This window comes from Macrobrachium nipponense, chromosome 11 (assembly GCF_015104395.2).
Source record: "Macrobrachium nipponense isolate FS-2020 chromosome 11, ASM1510439v2, whole genome shotgun sequence".
Classification (NCBI taxonomy): Eukaryota; Metazoa; Arthropoda; class Malacostraca; order Decapoda; family Palaemonidae; genus Macrobrachium; species Macrobrachium nipponense.
The window spans coordinates 3,601,493-3,613,539 of NC_061087.1; the positions used below are offsets into that span (position 1 = coordinate 3,601,493).

At 39.2% G+C, this 12,047-nt stretch overlaps 2 protein-coding genes across 2 annotated transcripts in view; one reads left to right on the forward strand and one right to left on the reverse strand.

The window, feature by feature from the left end:
- The window catches only part of LOC135212303 (uncharacterized), a 40,343-nt gene extending 30,123 nt beyond the window's left edge, over positions 1–10,220 (reverse strand). Inside the window, exon 1 of the mRNA XM_064245747.1 lies at positions 10,020–10,220. Coding sequence (XP_064101817.1) covers positions 10,020–10,220 — 201 coding nt within the window. The remainder of the gene's footprint in view (positions 1–10,019) is intronic.
- The window catches only part of LOC135217362 (uncharacterized), a 347,393-nt gene that overhangs the window by 85,337 nt on the left and 250,009 nt on the right, over positions 1–12,047 (forward strand). The gene's annotated exons all lie outside the window — the stretch shown is intronic.

The following is a 12,047-nucleotide window of genomic DNA, read 5'->3' on the forward strand; positions in this document are numbered from 1 at the left end:
TGTTTGTATATGTACTTAAATACATACTAATCTGTGCTTGGCTAAGGCAGCTCTACATGCACTGAACTTGAAGAAAGGTGCTGTTATACTTAACCACAATCTGCTCTTGTCCAAGGACCTTTGCAGCGGCACTAGGCTGGTGTTAATGAATAGTAAATCAAGGGTGTTGCACTCGGTACTAAAGTCGAAGTCAATGTGCCATTCGATCTTTGCCGCAGACAATTTTGAGGGAAGTTTTCTTATGCTCAAGGAGGAACTATCTCGCGTTCGTTCATTTCATTCACTTGATGTTCAGGTTTTCGAGAACTCGAAGCAAGGGAAAATTGGAGACCATACTGTAACTGACAACATCGTTTTTAAAGAGGGCCTGTAGATATGGTGTGGTATTGGTATGGTATGGGTATGGTTAAAAGTATCGGTATAAGTATGGTATGAGGGTGGGTATAGGTATGTTGTTTATGTGTCCCTTGCCTCTCCCTACTATTATGTTAATTTACCGTGGATGCCTTTGTGTGGGTGTGGATACGGTATGGGTATGGTTATAAGTGTGGGTATGGGTATGGTACGTATATGGGTATGTTACAGGTATGGTATGGGTATAGTACAGATATTGGTATGGGTATGATATCGATATGGGTGTATGCATGGATATGGATAAAGGCGTGGGTATGGGTATGAGTATGAGTATGGTACAGGTATTGGTATGGGTATGGGTATGGTATGGATTTAGGTATGGGTATGAGTATTCGTGTGCAGCGGTTCGAGCCCGTGAGAGGACGAACTTGTTATCAATTATAATTCCGAGAAAGAGCGAATTGGATATTAATTGACATTTGTATTATATATATACATACTATATATAATTGCATATATACAAACAAACATGTGTGTATATGTATGTATGTGTATATATGCATGCATGTTTATATGAATATGTATATGTTACAAAGGCCTAATTGACAATGTCTAATAAAAGGCAAGGAAAAACTTCTAAAAGAAGATCTCTGTCAAAGAGGGCAAATAGTTAGTATCTAGATGTATTCTTGCAGATGTCTTCCTTCTGATAATTCTGTTGGAATAATTTAGAAGACCGACTCTGCAGAAAGAAGGAACTCTGTTCCATCAAGTATGCTATGTCCCTTGATGTAGACTTCCTGTAGAAGATCTCTGCCAAAGTGGGCAAATAGTCGGATATCTACGTAGATGTATTCTTGAAGATGTCTTTCTATAAATATTTCAATCTGATTTTGCCATATACCTATATATATATATATATATATATATATATATATATATATATATATATATATATATATATATATGTGTGTGTGTGTGTGTGTGTGTGTGTGTGTGTGTGTGTGTGTGTTATCTTGCTTTGAATTTTCCGTGTTTTATAATGAAATAAAATGTTTGAGATCGAGTACTTTTAACAAAATGCTTATAGCTTTGTAAGGATTGTCCAAAGTAAAGAGCCTTGGGTCTTCCATTTGTTATGGAGCCGATTTTAGACTCCGTAACATTTGATTTCCCGAGAGTCGTTTTCAGTGCAGAAGGACTAAGAAGAAAAGAACCTTGTGGTGGGTCAAAACCCCCCTCTTATGAATCCCCGAATGAGGACTACCTCTCGGTTTGGGGTTCCTTGACGTCCCCCGCCATGCGGGAGTCTATATATATATATATATATATATATATATATATATATATATATATATATATATATATATATATAATACGAAAACTCTGAACCGTTTGTTTGCTTGCTCACCGGAAGGTAAATAGGTTGTTGCTACCCATAGCCGTTGTTGACTATTATTGTTAGTAGGATTAATTTAGCTGTGGGTATGGGTATGGTACAGATGTTGGTATGGACATGGTAATGGTATGATATGGGTATGGAAATGGGTATGGAATGGATATGGTTATGGGTATGGTATAGGTATGGGTATAAGTATGGGTATGGTACAGATATGGTTATAGGTATGGGTATGGTACGGATATGGGTAGGGTATGGATTAAGTAACTAGCAAATGCGAGCGATAGCGAGCATCTGCTAGTTGATGCATAATTAAGCTTTGTATTATTTTTTTGTCGATATTACCATTCATAGTTCCTTCAGCAAGGCTCTTCAGAGGGTTCCAGAAAATAGGATAACCCTTTAAGGGGCAGTCGGTCAAGGTTTCAACATTAGATCTTGTTTTTTACTTTTACGTAATGCTAATGATAGTATTAATGATAATAATAATAATTGTCAGGTGGGAACTCATTATTCCATTGTACTAAAATTCGATTAGTAGACTATTGACAAAAAACCCAAAACCAGTTCATTCAGAAATTTTGACCACTTTTCAGCAAAACCTCTTACATGGTGTTCATATGTATGGGTGTTACAGGGACCTTTTAAGTTCTTTAGAATTTTCGTCCATCCAAAGAATCCTCTCTAAAATTGTCAGTGCTTCGAGGTTGACATCTGGAGAAGAATTAAAAGATAGAAAATTTATACGAAATGACGGCAAAAGACCCCACACAAATGGATTTCATGGGTTATTGCCAGGTTGTACGCTTCAGTTAACTCCATGAGCCAGCATGAAAAACTTTTAGAAAACAATGAATTAGGAAAAATTACAAACGTTTTATAAGATGGAATTAGATGGAAAATACGAATTATGGGTAAAACAAAATGGGAAATTATTTGAATGTTAGAAAAATGAAGCTTCGGGAAACCATACATCATGCTTGCTCTGTCAGATGCGAAAGTGAAGATACAATATTACATATTGCTCAGTAATGGGACATCTTGCAGCTTTAAGAGGGGGCAGAGTTTCAAAGTCTTAATGTGCTTGATATTTTCTTGACTTCCTGTAACTGTCAATCATAATCTACTGTTTTGAGGCCATTGGTATTTAAATGCATTAGTAAGCTTTATAGTATTTGTTTTAAGTATTTTGGTATTGACAATTCGGAGCAAAATATCAATCATTGTTCTGCATAACCTACAGAGTAACTACTCATAAATGACTTGCTGACACCTCTATGAACAGATTGCATGTGCAATAGGGAAACACGATCTTAATGATAAAATGGAGTGTTGAAATATAAATTCTTGTACTCTTAATATATACTATATATATATATTATATATATATATATAGATAGATATATATATTAGATATACATAATATTATATATCTAGCATATATATATCTATAGATATATCTATACAATAAATATAGATAAATATACACATTCATTCAATGCAACTACGTAAATATGCAAATATATATATATATATATATATATAATATTACATATATAGATAATATGATATACATATATATATTATAGAAATTCATTCATGCATTACGTAAATATGCCATTATATATATAATATATATATATATAATCTATATATATATATATATATATATATTATATATATAATATATAAATTCATTCATGCACTACGTAAATATGCATGAATGTGTGTATATTCATACACATACAAGCGAGAAAGCATTTCCGTGCTAGCTGTGCTGAAATTAATAAAATGGAGTTGGCGTTTTGTTCAACATACGATCCAACTTTGTGTTGCTAACTGTAAATTTTTAAGGAAAAGAAACCAAAATGATTTTGCATTCCCTAATACCGAAAGTAAAAGGCTGAAATGATTTCGGGAAAAAAGAGAGATTGATGACCGAGCAAGTCAACGCTTCCCCTTTGCCAAACCGCAGATAAAGTTTAAAAACAGTTTTCCCAGACTCCCCCTGTTAGCAAAAAAGCAAGACAATGGAGATAAACTCGCTGATTTTTATGGAGTGTTTATGTATAACAGACGGCTCTCCCGTGTTATATGGCCGCTTTGCACCACTTCTCTGAAGTTGGGTCGAAAAAAAGACGGGCAATTCGGTGGGTGCTTCCAAGTGGGAATGACTCCGTGTTCACCGGACGCTCCGGACATTTGCCGAACATTTCTGAACATTTACTGAACATTTAACATTCGTCTGATGTAGCGTCTTTCCGCCTGAGAGAAACAGTGCACAATGCGTAGAGGAAGAGGATGTGGTGGTTGGAGTGGAATGGGCAAAAAGTAAGAGAGAGAGAGAGAGAGAGAGGAGAGAGAGAGAGAGAGAGAGAGAGAAGCTAGAGAGAGAGAGACTTACCTTACACATAGTGATAAACACATATAGTTATGAGATCGGAATTTACACTTGAATGAGTAATTTTGGCGACGATAATTTCTTTTGCTGGTCTATAGGTCTACCTGCTTCTGGAAATATGAACATTTTTATGATTATTTACTGTCGCCTTGACTTTAAAACATATGCACGCAGATACTGATTTATATGTTAACGAAAAAGGAATCAGAAAAAAGATCTTTGATGGTTGTGACGCACTCAGAGAGAGAGAGAGAGAGAGAGAGAGAGAGAGAAACATTTTCTGGCGGCTTGTCGTCCATTACAGGAGCTGCCAACACTGCAGTGAGTTTGTGTACGAGCCACAGGACAGAAGGCAGGTTATGGGCAAAGTTTGAGATGTATGTGATTATGGCCATGCACTCCAATGCATTTCAATCAGATACACACGCACTGAGGGGAGAGGAGGGGCTTCGGAGAGGCAGGGAAGGAGGAAGAGGAGGAGGAGGAGGTGGAGGGAGGGAGGGAGGAAGGGATTGGGTATGGAAGGATGCAGGATGCAGCATCCAGTAGCATGCATGATAGAGTTGAATCGCCTCTTGATTTCAATGCGATTCGCTTCGGGGTTTATCCCTTGGCAAATCGGTCAATAAAAGTTTCACTTCATCTTCTTTTTTTTCGCTGGCGGATATAGAAAATGGAGGTCGGAGGTGTTAACGGAATAGAAGTATTTGAAAAATTCGCTTTTGATTATTAGAGAGAGAGAGAGAGAGAGAGAGAGAGAGAGAGAGAGAGAGAGAGAGTTTTGTTTTAACACCGAAGAAGTTTTTTAAAAATTGCCTAGAATATTTTGAGAGAGAGAGAAAGCGAAAGAGAGAGCGAGCGAGCGAGCGAGCGAGCGTACGCCTGAATAAAAACTGTTGCTCAGACAACTAGAGCAATCAACTTTGGTTATTCAATCCCGCAAACTTGATTTTTACTCCTCAAAGCTTTTCAGCGCGGGTCTATATCCCTTCCGATTTTTTTTTTTTCATTCGTTCCCGTCAGAGAAAGAGAGAAATTTTCCCTTTTTGTTTCGTTGATTGTCTTTGGCTTTGGATCCTCTGATTTTCTGACCGTCTGACGTCACGCTCGGCAAACGGTCGCTTTGGAGGAGGAGAGCGCCACCTCGGTCGGGCCTTTCAGTGTCCTGCGAGAGATTGGAAAATTGTCGTTGATCAGCCGGAAGCTTTTCCTTTTGGGTTCCGGAGCGATTTCTGTCTCTCTGTTTATCTGCATCCCTGTTGTATAGGTTTTAGTTTTATGTAAAAGAAAACTATGGAGATTGCTTTGTCTGTCTGTCCGTACCTTTTCTGTCCGCCTTCAGATCTTTGAAGCTAACTTAGGCTAGAGGGCTGCAAATTGGTATGTCGATCATTCTCCCTCCAGTCATAAGGCGTACCAAATTGTAGCCCTCTAGCCTCAGTTTTTTTTTTTTTATATTAAGGTTAAAGTAAGCCATGATCATGCGTCTGGCAACGCTATAGGACAGGCCACCACCGTGCCGCGGCTTATACAGCATTATACGCCGTACAGAAAACTCGATGGCGCTGGAGAAACTTCGGCGCACTTTTTGCTTGTTTATTGTTGTGCATACTCTATACTCTGTTTTTTTCCATCTGTCCATCCGCCTGTGGTGTTTGCGCATGGTAACACTGCGTCTCGGGCTTTAAATAATATCCTATTTCGAATATTAATGGTGTAATTCGCATACAGTACCTTGTTAAAACACTTTTCAGTTGCAAATGTACACCCAGATATCCTTTTATTTAACTAAAACTTACACATAGCGTAACTATTTAAAGCCCGGGACGCAGTTTTACCATACGCAAACACCACAGGCAGATGGATGGATGAAAAAAAAAAAGAAAAGAGTATAGTTATCTAGCGACTTCTTGTGATAGCCTAATGGTCAGCGTCACTGATGAGACGTCGTCCGGTGGTTCGAGTCCACTTGGTGATGGATCGTAAAGCACTTATAAATTCTCCTACGGTGTTTATTCCGAGGGTGAGTGAATTTTATATTATACGACTATCTATCTGTCTGTGCCCCACATTATGAACCGTTTATACGTTGTATATTATGTGCTGAACTCTCGGCTGAACTCAAATCAAGTCATTTACGAGTACCGGTTAACCTTATGAAATGTTCTTTCAATTCCTGAGTAGATTCCCCAAATCGCCGTTCACTTGGCAGAAATATTTGTAAGTGCTCGTTTAGATACGTTCTGATTCTATTTATTGGTCTTTTCCTCGAAAACGAATGCAGCTCGAAATGCCGGTAAGCGAGTATCGATTGTATGTTTGTTTTTATACTAGAGGCAGTTGCTATGGTTAATTCTGACAATTGAATTTTGCTTCAGTCATCATTTTATACTATACTGAGGAAACAGGTAAATGGAAAGTAAGATATGTATTTTCAAGGGAGATAACACCCTTCGACGAAAAATAATAGCGCTAGAAAATACCAACAAGAGGGAAACGTATTATTTTGGAGCGAACAACCATGCCCTCTGATCAAAGACGGTATGAACGAGAAAGACAGACAGTCAAGTTGTTCTTTGAATCACAGCTCACCCCGCCGACTTGCCAGCCAACCGGCGTCTATACTTTAAAGAAACAGTACTTTTCTGTGCTCAACCTAATCCACTGTAAACTTTTGTCGCATATGCTTACCGAATCTTACTTTAATGAACGTAATGTCTCTCCGTCCGTCTGTCATTCAATCACTGCCAAATGGCTGGTCCGATGGGCGTGAAACTTGGCAGGGTTATAGTGGGAACCCATAAGATGATTTATAATGGGGTTTCATCCTACCTCCCCCCTCCGAAGGGGTTGAGGGGTTGAGAAGGAATTCCCTGAAACGGAGCTGGTTCTGCCCGTGAAACGAGGCTGGCTACGTCCGTAGACTTAGCTACTTTACGAATTTTCATACATAATTTCTGTATACATATGTTTGCTAGTGAATGTAATTCGTACAGCCAAAACAGCTCTTTGAGTTATCAAGTAATTAAATGAATTCAGCTTGACATTGCATCATTTTTATAGCGCTGAATGACACTGTGGGCCCCCTTGCTTGGTTATGCCTGAAATCACATAATCTTATTCTTTGAAGAAAGTAAGATGATAACGTGGGGAGGGGGAGGGGGGCGGGGCGCAAATCAGCACGATGTGGTATTAGGTTTAGAAGGGTACGATGAGGTTGAATGAAGATTATGTGAGGTTTAGCGAAGGGAAAAATGGAGATTGTTGATTGCTATTTTACTACAGGAGAGATCATAGGCAGTTATACGAGCGGATGGATGAGATAATCAAGAAACAAAACTGACCATGGACTTAGGGGACATGAGTATGTTTTACACTCTACAATGATTTAAATGCAGGAGTAGAATGGTCAGTGAATAAGTGGATGTTGACATCAATAGGGACACTAATGTAGAGGGTAAGAAAAAGGTACAAGTAAATACTGCAAGAGAATAGTGGCGGAAATGACTGCTAAAGATGAAATGAGTGTAATGACGAGGATATGGAATGGAAAAGTACCAAGGCTGAGATGCTACTGGATAGAGATGAAAGATTGATGAAGAGGCTGACCAGCGTGCAATGTTGTTCCAAAGGAATGGTTGAGGAGAATAATCATTCCTTTGTACACTGGCCAAGGTGCAAGAAGGGACTGTGAATTATAAGGCCATTACTTAGTATACCAGAGAAGGTCTTTTAAGGGATTTTGATTTAGGAAGCAAAATAGATGATGGAAGGATTGATAGGGGGAAGAACAGTGGAGGTTAGGACACCGAATAAGATGTGTTTATCAATTGTTCATTATGTAAGTTATGTGAGAAGTTTTGGAATAGAAGGCAAAGTTTTAAGTGATGTAAAAGGACCTTGAAAAAAGTTATATTAAAGTTTCTAGAGATGCATTGTGGAGGGTGTTATAATGTATGGTAAAGAGGGTAATGTGTTGATATTTACTGAAAGTGTTTTAATGATGGAAACAAAGCCTGTGGTAGATGGTTTGGCGGGAGGGTGGGTGGTTTGCCCTTGGATGTTTGATGTATTTATGGATGAAGCGATGCGAGAAGGGAGGGGAAGAACATTGGATGTAGGTACAGAATTGGGAAATGTTTCCAGATGGGACCGTGTTGATTGGAAACAGTAAAGATAAACCGTAGAAACTAGTGAAAGAGTTGGAAAGTGTTCGCAAGGGGAGAAAATTGAAATTAAAACTAAAGATTATGAGGACAGATGGTATCCAGGAAGATGAGGTGATGGGTATAAATGATGAAAGTGGTTGATTTGTGAAGTGTTATCATTGACTGCGAATGAAAGACAACGGTTGAAGGTATGCAAAAGAATTATATATGTAGAGTAAAAAGGGTCGCATGGTTGAAGTAGATGGAGATTATGTAGAAGGGGTAAACATAAGATGGTTTCATCACGTGAAGAGATTAGAAGACAGTCGGTTTGTGGAAAGAGTTTATTATTCTGAGGTGTTGTGGGGAGAGAGAGAGAGAGAGGACGACAAAGAAAGTGATTGATAGATTGAATGAAAGAATATGTGCAAGAGAGATGACTGTCACAGTGTTTGTAGAAAGGGTTGACGTTGGTCTGATGGTCCTCTGTGTAGGTGTATGAAGTGGCTACTGCCATGGAAATCGTCTGTACATAAGTCTTAATTACACACACACAAACCACAAACACACACACACAACACACACACGCACACACAACACACACACACACACACATATATATATATATATATATATATAATAATATATATATATATATATACATATTTATATATATAGTGTGTGGTGAGTGAGTGAGGGCGAATAAGAAGTAAAGAGAGTAATAGTAACGCGCCACCGATGACAAGGAGTCTCTTATGCGACTGACACAGCGGTTATTCGTCTCTTCGTTGCGAAGATCTGGCAACCAAATCAATATAATGCACAACAGAAGCATCAATTCCGTCGTCAGTGTTACACTGTGAGCGAAAGAAAGGTAAATGTTTGAAAGAAATATCATCTTATTTCGAATTAAAATAGTGTTTTGAATACGAATGAATCTTTGTGGCATATCTACAGTTTTCCTTTCGTTAATTATCCCTCCACTTGTTAGCTTGGATTTTTCTGAAATGTGGTAAGATAATTTTTTAATCATTTCTCAGTAACAATATATAAAGACAATCAGAAAAAGGACGTCTAAAGAAACGCGACATCCTTAACACCGGTAACTATAACTTGAACTCGTCCGAATCCTGAATGCGGCGCCGAAAAGCCTCCAAGGAAGCCGAAGCCAGAACCGGGGGCAGCGCTCGGGACGCGCTGGAACTAGGGCGCACGCACAATAGCTTTGATCAAGTATCACGTAATTGGCAAACTTAGCAACTTTCGCTAATCAGGAAGCCAACAAATGAAATTCTAGATGCGTGGTTGCGTTGTGAGAGGGGGGAAAAATAGCAACACTCGACTTTCCTAGTCACTCAAAACCCAGGGGGGAGAACAAGTTTGATTAAATACCTTTGACTGCTTTGGCCGGGATCGAAGTTTAACTTGAAAAAAAATGACAATCCAACTGTTGAAATGAGTTTATGCGCAAATTGCACCAAAGGACAGGAGAGGAGAGGAAGCATTGTTGGGTCGTTGCTGCTGCCGGTGATGGCGCTCCGGCGTTTCGGGGAGCCGTCGCGCCCGGTGGGTGCAGCAGGAGGATTCCAGGCCATTCATTATTTCTGCTGCTGCGGCTGCGGCTGCTGCTCTCCTTTTTTGGCGTTGTTCGTCTTTGGCATACCCGGAATGAATCGTTATTTATTGTCGGTGTTGTTCAAGTTTCAACCGCAAGTACTGTAGAGGGTGACATAGTTTCAGAAATTCCTGTCATCAAAGGAGGAGGTGGATGAGGATAACCCGAGGATGATGAGGAGGATGATGGTGATGAGGAGGAGGAGGAGGAGGATGATGATGATGATGATGATGATGATGATGATGGTGATGAAGAAGAGGAGGAGGAGTAGGAGGAGGAGGACGACACAGGCACATTATTCATTAGCGCTTAGAACATCTGCAGAGAAACAAAATGAAAAGAAAAAAAAAATGGGGCGGGAAACTTCGCTGTTGCAATTAAAAGCGCGGGAAAACCTTCCATGACAACATTTAGAACTATGACGCGCGAAATTACTTTCTCTCTCTCTCTCTCTCTCTCTCTCTCTCTCTCTCTCTCTCTTCCCCTGCTGAGCTGCTGCCGCTGCTGCTTCTTCTTCTCCTCTTGCCTTCGTACTTAGTCCTGCTTGCTGAAATCCATCTTAGGCATCCCATTTTTTCTTACCCAAACTTGCACGGTATAATGAGGTATCGAGCTCGTGCTAATAATATAGGATCAAAACCCCCTAAGAAGGTATTGGCTGCTGTGGCTGAAGGTAATTAATCAGCACGGTACAGGATCCGATCCTCCTCTTGCACTAAGGCGCCCTTCCATTCGATCCTTATTTGATATGATCAGACGTTGTGGCCATAGGAACGAACGCTCCGTTTTTATGAAGGGATGGGCCAAGGAAAAATTGTAGGTAATATGAGGAGATTCGCTTCTCATAAACAGAAATAAAGGCAGAAAAAAAAGACATATATTTTAGTTGGCTCGGCGTGAATGAACACCACCTGATCCATATTGATTACGACAAAGTTTGCTCCTCATCTCGTCTCTGAATATGTCTGTGTTCTGGATATACTTGAATACGAATATGTGTTAATGCCGGCAATAATTTTATCAATTATTTGCTGAGAGAGAGAGAGGAAAAGTAAGTAGCTAAGATTCAGCTTCATATTAAAAATAAGAACTCGACAAATGCGTTCATTTTTTTCTTTTCATTGCCCCAGATGAGAGTTTTTACAGTGGTTAGATTTTAGTCAACTCTCTCTCTCTCTCTCTCTCTCTCTCTCTCTCTCTCTCTCTCTCTCTCACACATTCTTCCCTAGTTAACTAATGAAGTTATTAAACCCTTTAATTTATATTTTTTTACAGCCAGAGGGCATTATTTTGAATTCACTTAAGGACGTGTTCTTTTTCACTGTTTCTGCATAGTCTAAAGTCTAAATACTTCTCTCAAAATCTTATTCTGAGCTTTGATTTTCCATATTTTTGCCCTTTCATCCCTTTTTTGATTGAGAAATTTATAGAATGTTAAATCTAATCTTTTGTGAATTGCAGCTAGTAGAACGAAATTTGAGATCAGGTTTTATATTAAAATAGCTTTAGCTTTTAGGGGACTTATGTTACAAAAACGACCAGTAGTGTTTTTTCCTTTTTTCAGCTTCATTTAAGATTGAAGGAAATTGTAAAATGACTTCTTGTCGCTCCTGTATCCTTAGTATTGGACAAACAGATAAAAGCTGACAAGGAGAAAGCCAAGAAGGTGACCATTTCCCCCAAGATTATTTCCAATGAAGGCCTTTGCCCTAACGCAGGGGGTGGACGCCTAACGGTCGACCTTAGTCACTACCTGTAGGCAAAAGCAGGGGTCACAGGCCTTTAACGAGGAAACACGTTCTACAAAGAACTGATTAGCCCTGAGTATATTTAGCCAATAAATTCCCCTTGGGTACTGCCACGTTGCTGAAGAGAAAAACTTCAGAAATGGTCCCCTGTCCCGGTTAAATCATGAAGGGAAGGGTAGAGGGGGCCCCTGATTTCAAGGGTCCTTTGCGTTGCAATGCTCTGCTAACGTTGATAATGATCAGTGTTTTAAGGCAATGATAATAGTGATGAGCTAAGAAGGACTTTTGAGGTACCCGTGTTAAGTAACATCCACACTGGATTTTGCAGTAAAAAAATATATTTGTCCCTGGTGAAAAGCATTGCTATTTACTTTCGACAGTA